General features: G+C 34.6%; 1 protein-coding gene across 1 annotated transcript; it reads left to right on the forward strand.

The window, feature by feature from the left end:
* Positions 1-666: 666 nt before the first annotated feature.
* LOC134245498 (glutathione hydrolase 1 proenzyme-like) lies at positions 667-17,362 on the forward strand. Its single transcript, XM_062727782.1, has 13 exons — positions 667-790; positions 5,487-5,565; positions 7,113-7,397; positions 7,735-7,860; positions 8,098-8,195; positions 9,562-9,754; positions 10,472-10,632; positions 10,857-11,006; positions 11,154-11,308; positions 11,533-11,720; positions 14,704-14,944; positions 15,420-15,533; positions 16,867-17,362. Exons 2-13 carry the CDS (start codon positions 5,561-5,563, stop codon positions 17,014-17,016), a joined length of 1,866 nt encoding a protein of 621 aa, XP_062583766.1. The 5' UTR covers positions 667-790; positions 5,487-5,560; the 3' UTR covers positions 17,017-17,362.
* Positions 17,363-22,988: the final 5,626 nt, after the last annotated feature.

The following is a 22,988-nucleotide window of genomic DNA, read 5'->3' on the forward strand; positions in this document are numbered from 1 at the left end:
TTTCTAGATAGGTAATTTAGAGGAAAATAATGACATACTAAAAAATTTGAGACACCTTTACATTCATATTTCTATTTATGAACCACGAAAAGTTCTTAACTATAATTCCGTATTCTTTCTATAAAAAAAAAAATTAGATTTTAACAGCCTTGTTAATGGACGAGCACGCTACCTCCCTCTTCTTGTTGTTTAAGGTGTAACTTGACATAGACAATCACATTTCTTACGTACAGGTGCATCCGGTATATTCCTGACTTAAAAAGATTTCACCTGTCTATTACAATTTTTGGCTACGTCAGAATTTTTTTTAGCTTTTACTTATGGTCATAAAAAATGTAAATACTGCCTTTTTTTCTGACGAGGCAATTGTTGAAAGGGGATTTTTCTATAATATATTTAAAAGGATTTTTTTCAAATGGCTTTGTGCTTGCGATGGCAATCGCAACTTCTCGGGCCTTTCCGACTATAGCGGAAAAACGACCTCGAATGTATATGGTAGATGCCATGACAACCCTCCCTTTTCACGATGTTTGAAATAAATGCATGGGGACCTTTTATCTGTGGAATATGAAGTTTAACTTTATTAAATGTAATGATATTACCTAAAATATACTATAGAAGGGACTTCTAACTCCTTCTATTCTATATTTGACTACACTGGAAATGTATAAATTTTTAACATCCGGTGATGTTAATACATTCGAGGTTGTTTTTCCGACCTCTGACGGAAAGACCCGAGATGATGCGATTGCTTGCGCTGGATAACAGTGAGTTAAGGAAGAAGGTAAAGGTAAGTTATTTTTCCTCCATTTTCCCATCTTTTTTATACTGCGTGTTTATAATAAGTTGTTAAAAAGGTGCATTTAAACGAGTCCCTCGTCCCCATCAAGCAGCGTTTAGTATACCTATATTACAAGTACATGTCGATCATGGCAAGCCTCATCTGTTCCCTCAGAGGGTTTTGAAAAGGTATATTATAAGATTCTCACGAATATCAAAAATGGCACTACTTCATGCAGAAAGTCGTGCGTTTCTATTTTCTATTACAAAGTCCTTAAAGGGATCTATTACCATTTTTCTTGTGTTCTGTTTAAAACGGCGTTTTCAACGATACTGCGTCTATAGATTTGAGAGTAGGCTCTGATCCTCATTATAATAATTATACAAGTATATAATACTTAATAGGAAATTCATTTAATTCGGATGCTTGAATGAAATATCCCTGTCTTAGCTTAATTACAAGTAGTGTGAAATATTAAATAGCGTCCGTGCCTACACGGTACTTGAGGTGCATTCTAGTCATAATATTTCGGTTCTAAAAAAAAAAAATCTTAAGGAAAATCTTCACAGCTCTTTCAACTTGACAATAAAGAAGGTAACATATAGGATCTGCGGCTTATTCATTCCTGATCAACCTTACTCCTCTCTAGTGTTACGTTTTAAAATCTCGTCCATTCAATTTATTTTGGGTCAGGAAATTTGATATGTCTGAATACACAATACAATTTTGATAATACTCCAGATTATGTGAAGCAGCATTTTTTAAAGGTATAAAAATGGGACAAAACTTGCATCTAGAAACCTTAAATTTTAAGAGGAAATTGTTCCTGAAGAAAGACAGATAAAACATTTTTTTCTAATTTATACATGAAAAACCTAGTTAAATCTAAGAATATATGAAAACAAGAGGCCCATGGGCCTTATAGGTCACCTAAGTATCATGTAACAACTTTCCAACAATTGAATTTGGTTCATGTTTTAAACAGGAGGCCATGAAATTCACAATCTTGAAAGAGGCACCATTGCTAATCATGATTTTAAACTTGGCATGCTTACTCTTTTTGCTTAATACGTAGAGGTAGATCAGAGTAACAAAGAGAAAATGCACTTCCACTTTTAATTATAACCAGTTGTGCACCTCACCCCAAAGGAACCCTGACCCTGGAGCCACATATATCAAAATTTTGGAAATTTTATCATAAATTTTATTTCATCATAAATGATGGATTAATACCAAAGCGCAGATTTCAAAGCGTTTATTTTTTTTTCAGACTATGTAATCCACCCCCCCCCCCTCCTTCCGATACCTCTGATCCAGGGGGCATGAAATTTTGCTAGATGCACCTTTCTTCATCATAAATATATATACTTGGATCATTAGCATAATACACAGGAGCAAGGGAAAAGATTTTCAAAGGATTGATGTATTTTCACTATATAATCAAAAGACCCCTCCCCCATACACCAAATGGCAAAACCTCTGACACAGGGGCCATGAAATTCACAAATTTGGTTGAGGCATTATAACTTTATACTAAATTAGTTGATTTATTACCCAGGAGCAGAGAAAAAGATTTTGAAAGAATTAATGTATTTTCACTATGTAATCAATAGAGCCCCGCCCTAACACCAGAACCCCTGACCCATGGGCCATAAAATTCACAATTGTGGAAGAAGCACTCTTGCTCATCATAACTATGTACATACTTAGTTTATTTAATACCCAGGGGCAGAGGAGAAGATATTTGAAAAATTAATGCATTTTCACTATATAATCAACAGAGCCCTGCCCTAACACCAGAACCCCTGACCCAGGGGCCATAGAATTCACAATTTTGGAAAAGGCACTCTTACTCAACATATTTATGTACTTAAATAGTTAATTTGATACCCAAGAGCAGAGGAGAAGATTTTGAAAGAATTAATGTATTTTCACTATGTAATCAATAGAGTCCCGCCCTAACACCAGAACCCCTGACCCTGGGGCCATAAAATTCACAATTGTGAAAGAGGCACTCTTGCTCATCATAACTATGCATGTACTTAATTAGTTTATTTAATACCCAGGAGCAGAGAATAAGATTTTAAAAGAAATACATTGTAATGCATTTTCACTATGTAATTAATAGAGCCCCGCCCTAACACCAGAACCCCTGACCTTGGGGCCATAAAATTCACAATTGTGAAAGAGGCACTCTTGCTCATCATAACTATGTACTTAGTTAGTTTATTTAATACCCAGGAGCAGAGAAGGAGATTTTCAAAGAAATAATGCAGTTTCACTATATAATCTATATAGCCCCACCCTAGCACTAGAACCCCTGACCCTAGGGCCATGATTTTCATGATTTTGGTAGAGGACTCAATGCTCATCACATTTATGCTAACAGTTTGCCTGCTTGATGTCCAGGAGTAAAGAAGAATATTTTTAAAGATTTCTTTAATTTTAGTGGTTTTGGCCCCACCCCTCAGGCCTAGGGGGGCAGGGACCATGAAAATCGCAATTTTTGTTCCCCTTCACCCATAGATGCTGTATACAAAATTTGGTTGAAATTGGTTCAGTGATTTCAGAGAAGAAGCTGAAAATGTTAAAATGTTAACACACGAAACACGACGGACGACGGACGCCGACGGACGAAAACGGATAGCAGTAGGTCACCTGAGTGACTCAGGTGACCTAAAAAGCATCAAATGAATGATAAACGTGTAAATATCGTGTTTTAGCTCTACTGGTCGAAGACCAGAAGAGTTTATGCGAGGTATGTAAGGTGTCCATCGTACGTCCTTCTGTCTGTCCGTCAGTCTGTAATCAATATTTCAAAATGCTACTCCTCCTAAAGTTTTGGTCTGATTTCAATATTACTTGGCACACAACTAGACTACACTTAGATATGTATACTCTTTGGATCGGTTTTTGATTTCGATGAACGGTGTTGTCGCGATTACTAAAAACAGAAATTTCTTTGAAATATTTTGAAATGCTAGTCCTCCTGCAGTTTTGGTCTGATTTCAATATAACTTGGCACAAAAGTAGACTACACTAAGATACATAACTCTTTTTATCGGTTTTTGATTTCGATGAACGGTGTTACCGTGATAAGTAAAAATAGAATTTTCTTTGAAATACTTTCAAAATGCTACTCCTCCTACAGTTTTTGTTTGATTTCAACATAACTTGGCTCGCAAGTAGAATACACTAAGTTACATTATTCTTTTTATTGGTTTTTGATTTCGATGAACGGTGTTGCCATGGTTGCTAAAGATAGAATTTTTTGAAAAATACTTTCGAAATGCTTCTCCTCCTGCAGTTTTGGTCTGATTTCATTGATACTTGGCACACATGTAGACAACACTAAGATGCATTATTCTGTACATCGGTTTTTTATTTCAATGATTGATGTTGCCATGATTACAAAAAATAGAATTTTTTTGAAATGTTACTCCTCCTACAGGTTTGGTTTGATTTCAGTATAACTAGACTCACAAGTAGAATACACTAAGATACATAATTCTGTATATTGGTTTTTTATTTCGATGAACGATATTGCCGTGGTTACTAAAAATAGAAATTTCTTTGAAATACTTTCAAAATGCTTCTCCTCATACAGTTTTGGTCTGATTATAGTATAATGTGGATTGCAAGTAGACTACACAGATATACATAAATGTTTTCATTTTTTATTTTGATGAATGATGTTGCCATGGTAACTAAAATGGAAAATTCTGTAAAATTTTATTAAAAGCTACTCCTACCGTTGTAGTCTTATTGCAATATTGCCACAAAAAGAGACTAAATCAAGGATCATAATTCTATTTATTTCTGTTTTAAAGTTTCAAGTCCCAACGGCTACTTTTCTCTTCTTTTGTTATACATGTAAGTACAAACCAGTAGAGCTACAGTCTACAGTCTCGACAGAGACTTCTGGTTAATAATGAAAACTTATTACATAATTACATAACTTCAGTGTGAATTAACACCGTGTGCAAAGTCTTGATTATAAAATGTACCGGGATACTCAATTAGTCAATGAATTTTGAGTTCTAGAAATTTGCATTCATGAACTATGATTTGATTGACTATATCAATTTTTCAGACTATTATATGAATAGTTTGCTATGAAATTTGGAGATTTGGTCTCTCTCTCTTTCGGTAGGGATGTTTTCTTCAAATCTATGCATGTTATAAACATTTTATAAACATAAAATGATAAATCATTTTCTTCGTCGAGACTGTTTCTTATCTTGATTTATGTAACTTCGAGGAACAGTCACAATTTAATATTCAATAAATTCTGCATGTAATAAGCTAGGTTGAGATTAACATTGAAAATTTTCGTCCCAAGAAAATCATTGTCAACCGAAGCGCAGCTTCAATAAAAATTTAATCATATAATTATTTGTTTTGTAAAACTTAGAGATCCTTATTCACTTCATACATATATAAAATACAATTCTCTCTCTCTCTCTCTCTCTCTCTCTCTCTCTCTCTCTCTCTCTCTCTCTCTCTCTGGGACACTTGTCTAGAAAATTTTGCAAGGATCTCTTTTCATGCAATATTTACGTAATATGATATTTAAAAACTTGATTCAAAGATTAGGATTTCCATTATATACTAATCAAAAAAGCTTTTAAATTGCGGCTGATATAATTATCTAGAGCGCCGTTTAGATATTTTTTTTCTCACTTATTCTAAATTTTTATTACAGAGTCCAGTGTAATAAAAGCAAAATTTCATCCAGAGTCATAGGACATTATATGACTTCCGGAGCAACGATACATTATGGGGTGAGTTAATTTTTTCCCCTGCTTCATGAAAGGACAAAAAGTCTAAGACCCCTTTTTGACCCCTGATTTGGGGTGTATTTAAGCATGATGCAACAATGTTATGCAAATTTTCATCGATTGTACAGCACAATTTTGTTTTGGATATAGAGAGCTCATGCTTGCCTATAGCTACATGTATCTACCAATATTTACATTTCATACGCTAAAATTCTCAGATAGGCAAGCTTGAGCTCTATGATTCCCGAAGAGAAACGTATCTCAAATCTGATGAAATTCCATTTCCATTTCCGGAATTTAAAAAATCGGAAAAATATCGCACTCCTCTACTGTGATCGCACTCTGCTGTGGCCTCCGTATAAGCTTTAAATCAAAATGAGTGCTGGTTTTGAAACAAGCATCATTTTAAGTTTTTATCTTCAAACTCTCACACTTTTAACAGTGTTCTGATTTTTACATCAAATAAGGGACCAGATTCTGTTGTCATCATACCTTGTTCTTTATGGAAATAACGAACAGTTTTAAGCTCACGAAATGGTCCAGAACATTAAACTGTACAAATTTTGAAGCAGAGGAAAAACAGAGTTCTTAATCATCAGAGGTGGGATCAGGTGTCATGAAGGAATGAGCACTCCCTGCCGACCGGTCACACCCGCCGTGTGCTCCTTGTCATGATCGGGAAATAACGGAATGATTTTGATTGCTATTTACCAAAATCTATCATATTATATCATATATTGTGGGACAAACATTTCTTGGATCTAATATTGGAAGACCATAGGTAAAAATGCACTTTTCTCCTATACTTTTCATGACAGCACCACAACGCGATTACTTTATTACCCGTCAACGCACTGGCACCTGACGTTACATATTTTCCTCTTTATAAAAAATATACCCATACCAATTTATAAACCCTTGTTTTTTAATAGGTATGGGTATTTTTTTATAAAAAGAAAAATAAGTTACGTCAGGTGACCGTGATTTAACGTTCCGTCACCCCCGTTTGTGCTAGAATTACAGTAAGGATTTAGTACATTTAGTCCAAGAAAATTAACTTTGATTTCTTATAACCAAATTCTAAGTGGTTATACATGTATTTTAAAACTTGCGTTAATTATCTGCTTCCACTCAATAAAATTTAATGTGCTAAAGAGCAAATCTTTTCGGCACACGATTTGAAAGTTAAAAGGAGCCAACTGGAGTTTTATTTTGTGAAAAAAAAGCAACAGAGACACTCTTTTACTTTTTTGACATATATGTAACCTACATTGACTTCAATGTATATGCCAAGTTTAGGCAAAATCTAAAGTCCAGGTACTTTTAAAGAACCATCTCAAAATACAGGTTTATTTACTATAGGATTAAATAGGAAATTGCCAGGTTTTTTTCCACTTTAGAGCACATACATGCAATACAAATACATGTATATATAACAGATAAGCGCCGTTCAGAGAAATCGTAATTATCTCCTCACAGGGGAAATAAAAAATAAAAGATGAATGAATGAATCTCGAGTAGGTAATAAAGCTTTTCTGTTTATTTAATAGGTCCAAAGAAATGTCTCAAGGGCGACTAATAATCATCGCCACTTTTCTCATCATCGCCTGTATTATTGCCCTCGGACTTGGTCTCGGGTTTGTGCTAACTAGAGACAAGGATTCCAACCAAACGCCCTGTGGAGAACAAGGGACGGAATCTGGAACCTCCTCCACAGGGTCGCCACCCACCACCACCACCACCAAACCTGCTCCAGAGGAATCCCCATCAATCGAGGGTCATTATCGATACGCCGCCATTGCATCTGATACCGGAACCTGCGCAAAAATCGGCATGTATGTTTTTCTTATATTTAACTTCCAGGATCCTTAAGAGTGTTTTTGGGAATTATTTCTTTACACTCTTACAGGCATACCTGTGTATATTTTCAAAAATTTACATGTATAGCTAAAACAAAAAGCTATAGCAGTATAGAAATGTATAAAAACAACTAACTGAATTCAAAGAACATTTAAGTTAAAGAAAAATATCAAGTACTCGGTACACGCATCTTAATCTTAAGAGTAAGGCAATTGTTGAGCATTTAGAAATATAGGAAAGAATAATAAAAATAATACTTAATAAACCCTTAAAACAAATATTAATACCATTTTGAACTGTGTTGGATTTCAGAGATATCATGGGGCGGCGACAAGGGTCCGTGGTAGATGCTGCTATCGCCACCATTCTTTGTCAGTGTGTAGATAACAGTCACAGCTGTGGTATTGGAGGAGGGCATTTCATAACTGTATACAATAAGTATGTGCTAGTCGTGTAAAAGAAAAAAATTAAAAAAAAAAAAAAAAGACTTAATATTTGATTTCACTATACTAAAATGTACAGGATATTTCATGACTACAATAAGTATGTCCTAGTCGTGTAAAACAAAAAAAATAAAAAAGGCTTATCTGATTTCAGAATGCTAAAAATTTACACTGTATGTACACATTACAAATAACATCCTTTAACGGTCATTCAACGTTTTTAATATTAAAGGGCAAATAACACAGCTTACACAATTATAGCCCGCGAGATGGCGCCAGGGGCAGCTACAGAAGAAATGTATGTGCCAGAGAATAAATCTTCTACGGAAGGTAAAGAATGAATAACCATAATGAATTTATTAACATGGAACAGCTATATAACAACTAGACGGATTTATCCTTAAATTGATAAAATTTCTTGAATACTCGTACTATAGTTTGTTTCTGTAACCAATATGAAGTCTTTAAAACAAATCTTTTTCGGAAGTATTGAAACAAAAACTTGTAATGGTGTGAACAGTACAGCTAGGAATCATAATCCATAAAAACAAATTGAAATTCATAACCTTTTTCTCTATTATTATGAATCCTTGTAAAATCACTTAAAGCAATATGAGCTGCATTTTTGAAAATTTTATTTTGGTGTTACAATGTACATGTGTTATTATGACAAATTTGTAACTTGAACCTTTATGATCGATTGGACTAAAATTAAACAGAAGAAAGACTTTTATATACAATTCAAAATACAGTTTTATGTAAGAAATCATTATACCTTATAGCGGGTAATTTTAGCGGGGTGCTAATTTTGGCTTATTTTGGCGTTTTGAAAGTAGCCCGCTAAAATTTTAATCGCTAAAATATTCAGTAGTCTTTATATTGTTCATCTGCGAAGAGCTGAAACTTCGTGTCCGCTAATATAAATTATAAAGTTATTAGCACACCTTTGAGCAGGCAAAACGCCAAATTTTACACCCGCCAAGAAAACGCGCTATGCGGTATTGTACAGGACGACAATAATGTCATTTTGATTCAATCGAAGCTTATGAATAGTTCTTCCATTGCAAATATGAGCAACAAAACTTTAATGAAGCTAATTTTTTCAGTCATTGAAATAGTGATTTACAATATTGCAACAAAAATTCTGACATCAAAGTTGCAGCTCATATTGCTTTAAACTATTTATTTTAGAAATATAAATACAGAGCATATGTAATTATGTCTCATATTTAGGTTACCTGAGTCACTCAGGTAACAAACGACTGCATGAATGTACTGATTATATTTACTTGATGTATTTGTTTGTTTTCAAAAGTAATTTAACATCAAAACGATGGAGAGCTAGTGGACATCGCTTCATCGTCATCGTACCATCGCGCTATCGTCATTTCACCAAATAGTCATTGCTATCGCACCAACGCGTAATCGTGCTTTCGCTTCATCGTGCTATCGCTTCAACATCGTCGTCGCGCTATCGCACCATCGTCATCTCATCTTCATCTTCATCGTCATCTCACCATCGCTTCATCGTAAATGTATTATCACGTCACTGCACTATCGAATAGAACCTTGATGACGCGATAGTGAACTACGTAGACCTCTCCCGATTCCATAGTTTTAATTTTTCTTTGCATATTTTTCGGAAATTTTATGGCAGAATTTCTATTATTAGTTTTCTTTCCATTCGTTTTGCTAGGTGGTTTAGCCATAGGAGTACCAGGGGAAATCAAAGGATTGTATGAAGCTTGGAAAATGGGCGGCAAATTGCCATGGAAAGATTTGTTTCAGCCAACCATAAAGAAGCTTAGAGAGGGTTGGAGGGTTAGCCAGCCTCTGGCATACGCTATTTCTCGACAAACGACAGTGTTACTTAGACAACAAAACTTGAGGTATAATTAAAATGTTTATTTATAATTCAAATAACGATTCCAGAATCATTATAAACAATATTTTTATGCCCTGTTCACACGGAGTGTTTAATTCGAATTAAACGTAAAGTTACTGCGAATTAGCTTCGCTTAGCGTTCACACGGAGAATTTAATGCGAATTAGTTTAATTCGAATTAGTTTACTGCGCATTAAATTACTTCGCATTAGCTCCATGTGAACGCTAAGCGAAGCTAATTCGAATTAAATTTTTAGGCATGCGTAATGGCAAAATTAGGTCAAATGCCACATGTCCGTGGTCAGCTTGAAGTATTTGTGCTACTTTTGAGTGAAAAACTAAGGAAAATTGTGTTAATCACTTAAATGTGTGTACAGACACTTTGCCATTATGTCAAATGCATCAGCTCCTGCATAAGGTGACGTGATTTGCAAATGACTTCATAATAGCCTTACTGACGCCTGGCCGTAGAAGTAGAATTTTAATTCGCATTAGTTTACTTCGCATTAGCTGCCGTGTGAACGCAATTTAATTCGCATTATTTTTATTCGCATTAGTTTACTTCGCATTAATTTACTGCGAATTAAACTCGTCGTGTGAACAGGGTATTAGTACAATGTTTGATGAGAAAATGTACAATGTTTGATGAGAAAATATTCTCAATTATTAAAGGTATCGCTTTCATTTTAAGGTTTTTGTATTCAATTGATTCTCTTTACAGAGATGTCCTCACAAACCCAGAAACTGGACGACCGTACAACGAAGGAGAAATCATCAAAATGCCCAAACTGGCCAACACGTTTGAAGCCATTGCCATCGACCCACACGCAATGTACAACGGTTCGCTGGTCGATGACATCGTGGAGGATATTCGGGAAGCAGGTATTGCAATTTTGACAGTTGATGTTCTTAAACTCCCAGATAAGAAAGCACTCTTTTTTCAAGTTATTAATGGTTAAAGTACTAAATTTTTCTTAAAATTATAAGCAGAGGTTATAATTTGATTTTCCTCTGACGTATTAATTATTAATTTCACTCGTTTCGAAATGTGTCTATTTTTGGTCAACAATGCAGAACAGAGGAATACCGGTATAATTGTTTTATAGGTGGGATTATAACAAAGGAAGACCTTAAGAACTACGTAGCAGTTGTCAAGGAGCCACTAGTTGTGAAACTGAAGGACAATTCCACCATCTTTACACCACAACCGCCATCTAGCGGAGCAGTGTACGCCATGATTCTCCAGATCGCAGATGGTATGTTGATACAGGAAGTTGAAATATACTTTAAGATAAAACGTTCTATAATCTAAAGACCGTGAAAATTATAGAAAATATGTGTTGATAGCTATGAAGTTTTCTTAAAACAAGAAAAAAAAAATTAAATGCATTGACATTCTGCAGGATACGGGTTTAATCCTGATAGTGTCTCAACCACGGAAAAATCGACATTAACCTGGCATAGAATCGTAGAAGCCATGAAATTCGCTTTTGCAAAGAGAAGTAGTCTTGGGGACCCAGACAAGGAAAGCCAAAATTTTAAGGATAATATTGATTCGGTAAGAAGATTCTTACAAATTTTCTTACAAATCAAAATATAATTTGAAGAGAAACACGGGGCGTTTTCCGCTCATGGTAACGAACTTTGGGTACTCGGGGATAATAATAATAATATGACTTCATCAACCTATGCAGAATATGTTCTTAGTCTGTTTTCCTGGCCTTCCCATAATGCTGCACAAAAGGCCGGGGAAACAGGCTAAATATGTTCTTTCTTTTTCAGTTGATTAATAATATGACGTCATCAACCTATGCCGAATATGTTCGATCTATGATATCTGATACTTCTACACACGACACCATGTACTACGGGCCGACATTTTACGACCAGCCAAAAACAGGGACGTCACATTTGGCAGTTCTGGCGCCAAATGGTGATGCTGTCTCACTTACCAGTACAATAAACCTTTAGTAAGTAAACAAATCTGCAATACTTTGAGAAGAATTACCCAAAAGCACCCATATATTTGCTTTCATCTTTCATTCTCAAAACGCATTTCAGAGAATTCCCAACAAAACACCCATATATTATCTTCCATCTTTTATCAGTTTATTCTTATAACGAATTTCGGAGAATTGATAAAAAAACACCCATATATTTGTATCCATCTTTCATTTTCATAAAGCATTCAGACATATGAAACGTTTTGTAGCTCACCTTAGTCGAAGGCTCAAGTGAGCTTTTCTGATCAAATTTTGTCCGTCGTCCGTCCGTCGGTCTGTCCGTCTGTAAACTTTTCCCATTTTCGTCTTCTTATCAAGAACCAATGGGCCAATTTAAACCAAACTTGGTACAAAGCATCCTTTGGTAAAGAGGAGTTTAAATTCTTAAAATGAAGGGCCAAGTCCCCTTACAAGGGGAGATAATCAAGAAAAGTCAAAAATAGGGTGGGGTCATTAAAAAATCTTCTCTCAAGAACCACTGGGCCAGGAAAGCTGACACTTATATGGAAGCATCCCTTGGTAGTGTAAATATCAAATTGTTAAAATCATGACCCCTGGGATAGGGCGGGACCACAATAAGGAATCCAAATTTTACATGGAAATAAATAGAACAAATATTTAAAAATTTTCTTCTCAAGAACTGCTGGACCAGGATAGCTGAAACTTATCTGGAAGCATCCTTGGGTAGTTTAGATATTAAATTGTTAAAATCATGACCCCCGGGGGTAGGGCGGGGCCACAATAGGGAATCCAAGTTTTACATAGAAATATATAGAACAAATCTTTAAGAATCTTCTTCTCAAGAACCAGTGGGCCGGGAAAGCGGAACTTATGTGGAAGCATTCTTGGGTAGTGTAGATATTAATTTGTTAAAATTATGACCCCCGGGGGTAGGTCGGGGCCACTAAAGGGAATTCCAAGTTTTACATAGAAATATATAGAACAAATCTTTAAAAAATCTTCATCTCCAAGACCCACTGGGTCAGGAAAGCTGAAACTTCTGTGGAAGCATCCTTGGGTAGTGTAGATATTAAATTGTTAAAATCATGACCCCCGGGGGTAGGGCGGGGCCACAATAGGGAATCCAAATTTAACATAGATATACACTGTATTTAAGAAAAATCTTTTAAGAATCTTCTTCTCAAGAATCACTGGGCCAGGAAAGCTGAAACTTATGTTGAAGCATCCTGGGGTAGTGTAGATTCTAAAGTATTAAAATCATAAAAGGGAAGGGGGTAGTGGGGCACGATTGATATATAGCAAGAGGGGAAATCTGGTAAAGAACTGCATCACCCGAGTTAATCAGGTGAGCGATGTGGCCCATGGGCCTCTTGTTTGAAATGTCTCCTGTAATTGAAGAGTTCAAATAAGACAGAGCTTGAACAATCGGTAATCCTCGGCTGTATCTGCTACGTTCAATTTAAACCTCGAATGTGATAGGTTGAATGATCGAGGCATTGCATCAAGTTGGATACATAGCTCCGTCGGAAACAATCTTGTCACTCATTTCATATTTCGCTCTGCATAAAGTTCTTCAAAAAGGTTTTTTAAAAGGGTCCTCCACACCATGTGACTTGTGACGTATATAGAGAAAAAATTTTTTACTTCCGGTTTTATCGAGTTTATGGATGGACGATTTGGCCTAGCACCGTTTGTAAACAAAGAACACGTGACATGGCTGGCATGATCACGGAGTGACGGATGGAAAAAAAGATGTGCATTTTTTTTTTAATGAAAGAACAACAGACGTCTTGGATTATGTTACATAATAATTCGTAAACAACAGGTACCGGGTATGACGAGAAACGTTCAGGTTATTTATACTTTCAGGCTAATCAACCGAGGTTGTTTTGATAGTTGAAATTTCGGCACACTAATTTGTGCGTTTCAATAATACATTATCTCATTGTGTATTTATGAATATTGATAAAATAGTGTTTGTTCCTAGTTTTCCTCTTTTATATCTGTCCACTTCAGTGGCAAGTAATTACTAAATATAGTATGGTGACGTATGCGGAGACTTGCCAAAGTTTTTGAGTCCCGGGCAACAGGAAAGATAACTCCAAAAAGGAACTTTGATACCAAAGATTTTGAAAATGTTTTTTCTACATCAGTGCTTTTAATTTTAGTTCAATTTTTTGATGTAATCTAATTCATTGCTGTTTTTTTTATACAAAACATTTCTTCATTGATTTTTCTCTGGATGTATTTTAGAGAAAATGAGTTTTATGTACTTTTTATGAATAAAATAAATTTCTGTAAAAGATATGTTGATCGATAAAATTAAGTTTTTATGGTTATTCTGTGAGCTTAAAAATATACAAAAGGGTAAGACAAAATTTGTTGTGCTAGGTACGAAAACGCCTTGCGAAAAATTTCTTGAAACTTGTGAAATAATTATTTTAAAAAATCAATATAGATTACATTTTAATCCCTGGACAGTGTTTAAAGGTTGATATGCTTGTTAAAAGTAATACTCAATAAAATGAAAACATAAGCTGTGGGTGTGTGGAGGACCCTTAACTTGTCTTATTCTTCATTGTAATTGATTTTAGAATACAAACTTATTAATATACTAGTAGGCTTTGAAAGCAAAAACAAAGTGTTCAGTGTGCCACAAAGTATTAAACACAAATTTCAAATGTATAACAAATGAATAAATTCAAATAAGATCACGAGACTCAATCAGCAAGACAGTAGACCACCGCTGACGTCCGAGGTTAGTGTGCGAGGTAAGCGCCATCCGAGGAGTTCCAAGTGGAACGTAAACACGTCATATGCAAATCCATTCTTTTAAAAAATAATTCATGTTAAATCTATTCAATACGTTTGATGATTTTTTTCTGCAAGAACATCCATTAATACTTTGATCCTAAGAACTGATTACATTGAAAAATTATATTTTAATAAGGTACGTTTTGCACCATATCACACTTCTTTGCTTAAATAGTTTTGGTTCAAAAGTGGTCGGAAGCAGAACAGGGATAATTTTTAATAATGAAATGGATGACTTCTCTACACCGAACACAATAAACTCATTTGGTGTTCCGGCCTCAGCCGCGAATTTTATCAAGCCGGGTAAGAGACCACTGTCTTCCATGTGCCCCAGCATAGTGGTGGATTCAGATGGTCACGTGAAGCTAGTGGTAGGAGCTTCCGGTGGAACTAGAATTACAACATCCATGGCTTTGGTACGTTTATGGTAGTAGTTTAAATTATGAAATAAAAATCTTATGTCAAAATGGCTGAAATTTTCATATATTTTATGAGTAAGAGACGGAATGAATCTACCCCCCCCCCCCCCAACCCCCAACAGAAACATGATAAAGGTCATTCTGTTTGCGTGTAAAACTTTAATTTCCGATTAATATTTCAAGAGGATTTTGTAATAAACATTACGTAGCTCTCTATGGCACCGCCCGCCTCTCTTATAGTATCCCCTCCTCTCCCCATCCCTATACCCCTCCCAGATCAACGCAGCCTCTTCTTTATTTTCATAGCGGGGGACACAGATTCTCTGAATTAGCTTGGTTCCTCGTCTTGGTAGTCAATTAATCCATAATAGACAATTCTGTTAGTGGTTTGTTACTTTGTTATTGTCTTGGCTTTCAATTTATTACAAGTTCAAATTTGAGATTTCATTTTTAATAATTGAATTCGTTTTAGGTTAGCATTGAAACTTTGTGGTTCAAGTATGGAATTAAGAAATCAATAGATTACAAACGACTGCATCATCAGCTTTTGCCAGCATACGTCACAGTGGAAAACGGATTTAACCAGGTTGGTTTTTATATTCTTTTAGATAATAAAAAAAAATTTTAATAGGATTCATGAGAACAAATATTAAACTTCATTTATCTTGTTTTAAATTTAACACTCGGATGTTGACTACTTCTATAACCAGAAGTCTCTGTCGAGACTGAGGCTCTACTGGTTTGTACTTATAGCAAAGGAAGAGAAAAGTACTTAAGCAGTTGGAAATTGAAACTTTTCAACAGCAATAAATAGAATAATGATCCTTGATTAAGTCTCTTTATGTTCTTAGTGCAGTCTACTTGCATGCCATATTTATATTATAATCAGACTAAAATTGTATTTGGAGTAGCATTTTGAAAGAATTCCACAGAAATGTCTATTTTTAGTAACCACGGCAACACCATTCATCGAAATCAAAAACAGATACAGGGAATTATGTATCTTATTGTAGTCTACTTGTGTGCCAAGTTATATTGAAATCAGACTAAAACTGTAGAAGGAGTAATATTTTGAAAGAATTAAACAGAAATTTCTATTTTCAGTAACCACGGCAACACCGTTCATCGAAATCAAAAACTGATACAAAGAATTATGTATCTTACTGTAGTCTACTTGTGTGCCAAGTTATATTGAAATCAGACTAAAACTGTAGAAGGAGTAGCATTTTGAAAGAATTTCACAGAAATTTCTATTTTTAGTAACCACGGCAACACCGTTCATCGAAATCAAAAACCGATACACAGAATTGTGTATCTTAGTGTAGTCTACTTGTGTGCCAAGTTATATTGAAATCAGACTAAAACTGTAGGAGGAGTAGCATTTTGAAAGAATTTCACAGAAATTTCTATTTTTAGTAACCACGGCAACACCTTTCATCGAAATCCAAAACCGATACACAGAATTATGTATCTTAGTGTAGTCTACTTGTGTGCCAAGTTATATTGAAATCAGACTAAAACTGTAGGAGGAGTAGCATTTTGAAAGAATTTCACAGAAATTTCTATTTTTAGTAACCACGGCAACATCTTTCATCGAAATTCAAAACCGATACACAGAATTATGTATCTTAGTGTAGTCTACTTGTGTGCCAAGTTATATTGAAATCAGACCAAAACTGTAGGAGGAGTAGCATTTTGAAAAATTGTTTACAGACAGACGGACGGACAACGGACGCATTACTGTCGCATAAGCTCTTCTGGTCTCTGACCAGTAGAGCTAAAAACGGAAGGAAAATTTACTCTTTCTGCCCTCATGGGTCTCTGGGCGATCCAATCGGAACTCCTCGGATGTTTTGCGAACTCAACTTATTGTTCCGATTGCTGGGCGATCTGTAAACTTTGTTTACTTTCTTTTTCAGCAAGTTTTAAATGGGTTGAAGAATATTGGTCACAACATTAGTATTTCGGACTCTGCCGGTTCAGTAGTACAGGGCATTTTACAGTTAGAGGAAGGAAAGATAAGCGCCAATGCCGACTATAGAAAGCGAGGGGCTCCGGATGGCTATTAATGCACCAGTCTGGTACCCTTCCCACTATTTCGTTTGCGTACTCTCTATGTAGAGAGTAGAGAGTGTTATGATTGAAATAAAATCAGGTTAAATATTATACAAAATTTTATAATGAAATCAAACAGCAAACTTGGGAATCTACATTTCGCCTTAAGGCCTTCATGATAACAATTCCAGGAAAAATAGTTTCTTTGTCAGTGATATGAAGAAAAAAAATCTTCTCATGATAAATGACTCAAAAATTTTATAAAAAGTCGTTTCAACTTGGTAAAAAAGAATATTATTTATGGACATTTATATCCTTGATAGTAACTTTTCTTATCAGAGGATCACTGATGGGGGGTGGGGGTGGGGGGTTGGGCAGGAATTTTTCGTCGAAAGGCGCGGGGATCTAGCATACAAAATACCAAACGGGAAAACTATTTTTGTAACTCTTTGTGAAGACAGGGTGCTCATTCATAAGCTTTCTTTTTTCTGATATTAATAATAAATACGTTTTTCAAAAAGGGGATGGGGTGGCGTAAACCATTTCAGTCGGTTTTAAATTATTTGAAGTTTTGTAGCTGTTTCATATAAATCAATAATTACTGCCAGAGGAAATCCTATTAAAAATTAAAGGTGCCATAAAACTGCAATCCTTGGAAATAATCAGTTTATAATTCTTTCTTTCTTTATTCTTTAAGCCAAAGGCTCATCAGATTTACATGTACAACATATAAACACAATAAAGAAAACAGAATAAATATTATATATACAAAAATACACAAAGGATATAGATATCAATAGTAGTTACAAATTCGACTTTCGTAGAGCAGTAGCTTTATATAAAAATTTCCCCAAATTAGACAATTCTTTAACATTTTCGCTACTCGTTAAACATACAACTTTAAAAACACTTGGTTTGACATTATAATATTTCTTAATGTACATACTTCTCAAATTTTCATAAAATGGACATTTTAATATGAAATGAAATTCATCTTCAATATCATTACAGGCGCAAAGTGTGCAAATTCTTTGAGATCTAAGTGTATTATTATATCTACCAGTTTCATTTTTTAATTGGTGGTTTGATAATCTAATCTTGGTAAGCATTCTCCTATATCTATCATCAATAGGTTTTGTTAAATATCTTTGCAATCCAAATATGAATATGTTAGAAAGGGGACAATCTATCTAAAATTAGATATTTGATTTCGTCCAACTAGATCGCTACACATTTTGAAAATACAAAGAAATAAAACGAGACGCGTCACTCTTTTTATGTGCTTTACATAGATTTTATTTAATAAGTGGGGTTGTAGCTCTCTGCTGGAACATCCAAATTTATTTTCAGGTCTGCATGTTAAAAGATTTACATGTTAACGATTTTTAAAAATGTATATTACCTATTATATTTAGCTCAAAAAATCTACAGACATTTTTAAAAATTTTTTTACACATTATATTTTCTAAGTATAAGGAGTCTATATTTTTTAGTTAGAATACCATTTTATTAGAATGCAATATCTGCATACATGTATGTACGTGTTATATGTATGTATGGACTTTTGAATTTTTAAATAGTTTATTAATATAAATATTAAATAAATATATAATAAGATTTAAAGTTTATTTACATGTTTACATAAATATGGAATGAACGTGTTAACTAAGGCCGGAATTAAAAATATCTTTGTTTCCCCTAACCCGACCCTAAATTCTCAAGTTGGGTCGGTAGGTAGGTAAACAATTTTATTTTCTGACAGCAGCTTTGAAAATACATTCTAAAATTTAATGAAAAATTACATTTATAAATAAGAAAAGTACAAAAGAAAGTGATTTGTGAACAAAATGAAGTTTAACCCGTAAATAAAGGCATGAAAAAGTACAACTGAATAATATTTATCAGGATGAATATGCAGACATATTTACAACAACTCGTATGATTCCATAATGGCATATAGTAAACATAGGAACATAGATGAATTGTTTATTAGATCAAAACTCAAATTAAATAAAATGCAATGAAATTGAATGATGTGCATGTTCACTAGGTGGGCCCCTAATCTGCTCATGAGGCTGGCCTTTCCATGTATTACGTGCCTGAACAGACAGATCTGTTTGTTTGTTGTTTACCGCCCCTTTCGAAAATTGATTCAACTCGCATGGAGCCGCCAAGACACCTCCGAAACACTCTTAATTAGTCATGGTGAATTTTATTATCAAATTTCAAGAGTGAAGAATTCTAATTAGCTAAAGGCATAATATTGAGACATCGCCGTTGTTTTATGAAGAACTACTTCTCTGTAATCACATCTGGGCGCTATTTTGTTTCCATCAAATGCTTGAAAATAACAGTAGAACAACGTCGGCCGTTCTGATAAAAACTGATTTTGATGAAATTGTATTTTATAAATCTTGGCTGACAATTAAAAAAATTTGGAATCATCTCATTTAAAAAATCTTTTCAGTCGGCACTATTTCATTGGGTCGGTCGCGTTAGGGAAAAAAAAAAGGTATTTTTTATTTTGGCCTAATATTTTTTTATCGAAAAATATATTTCTTTTTTTAAGTATTTTTTTCTTTCTTGATTTTCAATATATTGACTTGTATGTATTTAGCCATTTATCCAGTATAAACAAGCGATAAACGTTATACAATGTCATTCTTTTTTTCATTCCACGTATTTGCAATCTGTCCATGTTTAAATGAGTATTCCTTTTATGTGTCAGTGTACATGTACTTAAAATCCACATACAGAGTATCATCTTTGTACTTTTAATGTTTCATTTGAAATGAAATTCTTGAATTACACATTCTAAAAATAAAATGTTATTATTGATATTACTAGGCTTATTAAGAAGTTATTATATATTATACTTATTGCATCAACTTTTATCCCTAGCATGATGAACAGTTATAGACCCTCTAATTACACTTAAGAGGTTTCGCTACACTTCGAGTTCACTCAAGGCCCCACATAAGGCATTAGAGTTCAAAAACAATTTTGAAAGCGGATCTTTTCTGGTCTAGAAGAATGGGTTATCTTTCTTTTACCTATTTTTACTGTTAGAGTATCTATTATGGTAGGGTTGTAACAAAATGATAAAATTGTTTTTATGCCCCCCGAAACGAAGTTTCGTGGGGTATATCGTTTTTGTTGTTTTTATGCCCCCGTAAACGAAATTTCGGAGGTATATAGATTTCGTCGTGTCCGTCCGTCTGTCTGTTTGTTTGTCCGCAAAATCTTTAACCTTGCCCATAACATTTGATGTAGGGGAGCTATTACTTTCATATTTCACATGTGTATTCCTTGTGATATGACCTTTCTTTTGGTACCACTAAATTTGACCTTTACCTCGGAGTTTGACCCACTTTTACACAAAAAATTCCAACTTTTACTTTGGCCATATCTTTTGATCAGTAGATACCAGGACTTAACTACTTAAATATACATATTTTTTTGTAGAAAGACTTTTCAAAGAGTGCCAACAACTTTGACCTTGACCTTGGAGTTTTATGCATATATAAAAAAAACTTTAACCTTGTCTATAACTTTTACACGGCAAGGGCTAGGGCTTTCATACTTCACATATGTAACCCTTATGAGAAGATCTTTCATTGGATATCAAAAACCTTGACCTTATAACCTTGGAGTTTGACTTACTTTTTACAAACTTTAACTTTGGCCATAACTTTTGTACAGTAAGGGCTAGAGCTTTCATACTTCACATATGTAATCCTTGTGACAAGTCCTTTCATTGGATGTCAAGAACCTTGACCTTTGACCTTGACCTTGGAGTTTGACCTACTTTTTACAAACTTTAACTTTGGCCATAACTTTTGAACGGTAAGGACCAGTGCCTTCATAATTCCCATAGGTAATCTTTGAGACGAGGCCTTTCTTTAGAAACCAACAAACTTGACCCTTTGACATTGAACTCGGAGTTTTTCCTACCTTTGAAAACGTTATTCTTGGTCATAACCTTTGAACTGGTGGTGCTACGGTTTTATTTTTCACATTTGTATTTCTTGCGAAAAGGCCTTGCATTAGATACCAACATATTTGATCTGCATTTGAGAAAGCTTAACCTTCGCTATGTTGCAATACGGGGGCATCAGTGTTTCACAAACACATCTTGTTTTTTTAAAGATGACAATAATGGTTATGAAAGACTTTCCCGTTTTGCATTTTTGTCAAATATATTTTTCCATAAGAGTTGAAATTTGTAACTTAACTTATTCATGATGAAAAAAGAAGGACATGAAAAATGATGATCTGACAGTCCAAAAATGATTTCCTTTAATCCGAAAATGCATGTTTTTTTTCTTCAAAATTTGATGTTTGCAATGATGGTACATTTTTACTCTGACATAATCATATTGAATTAACGTTGCAGCTTTTAAACCGTATTACAATAATGATATATGCACTGTATAGTTGATATGCACCAAGATTAAATGTAAAAGTGGTAAAATATTTACAAGTATTCCATTAGGTTAGGCATCTGATTACATTCAATAATCAAGTCATAAAAAGTTTCAACAAGAGGCCCAGGGGACCGTAACGCTCACCTGAGCAATGGCTAAGAAAAAAACCCTAAAAAATCAATGTAGTTTTAAAAAGTGGTCCGGTAAAAGAGAGGGGGGTATGGTTTGAACAAAATTGAATCTACACAAACTAAGCATGCAAACTTTTTTTTTTTACCAACTGATTTTTCCTACGGGTATGAATTCCATTGTGGCCCTTCTTTACCCCCCCCCCCCCCACCCCCCAACCGGGTCATGATTTGAATAAACTTATATCTGCACTACCACATGAAGATGCTTCCATATAAAAAAGACCAATCATTAATGTTCTTTGAATTTTTTTTTCCGATATACTCCTATGTAAAACTTTGACTGATCATTGTGGCCCAACCCTACCCCAGGGGGTCATGATTTGAACAATCTACTTCACATGATGATGCTTCCATATATGACTAGTCATGGCTTTGCTGTTCTTGAGAAGAATTTTTTAAATTTCCTTTACATTATTATGTAAAACTTTGATCGTCCACTGTGACCCTACCCTACCCCCGGGGGTCACGATTTGAACAGACTTGAATATATACCACCTGCAGATGCTTCCATATAAATATGACTAATCATGGCTTTGCTGTTCTTCAGAAGATTTTTGAAGATTTTCCCTAAAAATTCCTATGTTAAACTTTTATGGACCATTGTTGCCCCACCCTACCTCGGGGGTGATGATTTAAACAAATTTGAATCTACATCCCCTGAAGATGCTTTCACATAAATATGACCAATCATGGCTTTGCTGTTCTTGAGAAGAAGATTTTCAAAGTTTTTCCCTTTACATTCTTATGTAATAGTTTGACCTTCCATTGTGACCCCACCCTACATTGTACCCCCGGGGGTCATGTTTAAACAAATTTGAATCTACACTACCTAAGGATGTTTCCACCTGAGTTTCATCTTTCCTGGCCCAGTGGTTCTTGAGAAGAAGATTTCTTTTAAATGCCATTAATTTTTCAATAATTATAATTATCTCCAATTGCAAGAGGGTATTGTTCTTCATTTGGAAAAAAAATTGAATCCCTTTAACTCAAGGAAACTTCGTGGCAAGTTTGGTTAAAATTGGGCCAGTGGTTCTTGAGAAGAAGATGAAAATGTAAAAAGTTCACGACAACGCCAACGACGACGACAGACAACGGACAAAGCGGCTCAGGTGAGCTAAAACATTTTTTGTTAAGGTTATTCTTGAATTGATCACATTCAGTAAAATTATATCGGACGTAAAAAAAGTTTTCAGATTTCATATAACCTAAATAATTGTCTCAAAAATATATGTACTATTTCTGGTTGCTGATACTTTTAGGGTACGGATAGATTCTTAAAAAACGGATCCGGACTGACTTTAGAGCACTAAGATGAGCTGTATATTTTGTCCTTGGAAATCACTCTACACATTTCTTAATGGTGGTATT

The sequence above is a fragment of the Saccostrea cucullata genome, unplaced genomic scaffold (assembly GCF_032062105.1).
Source record: "Saccostrea cucullata isolate Sc308-1 unplaced genomic scaffold, CSIRO_AGI_Scuc_v1 ctg1883, whole genome shotgun sequence".
In the NCBI taxonomy this organism is placed as follows: domain Eukaryota; kingdom Metazoa; phylum Mollusca; class Bivalvia; order Ostreida; family Ostreidae; genus Saccostrea; species Saccostrea cuccullata.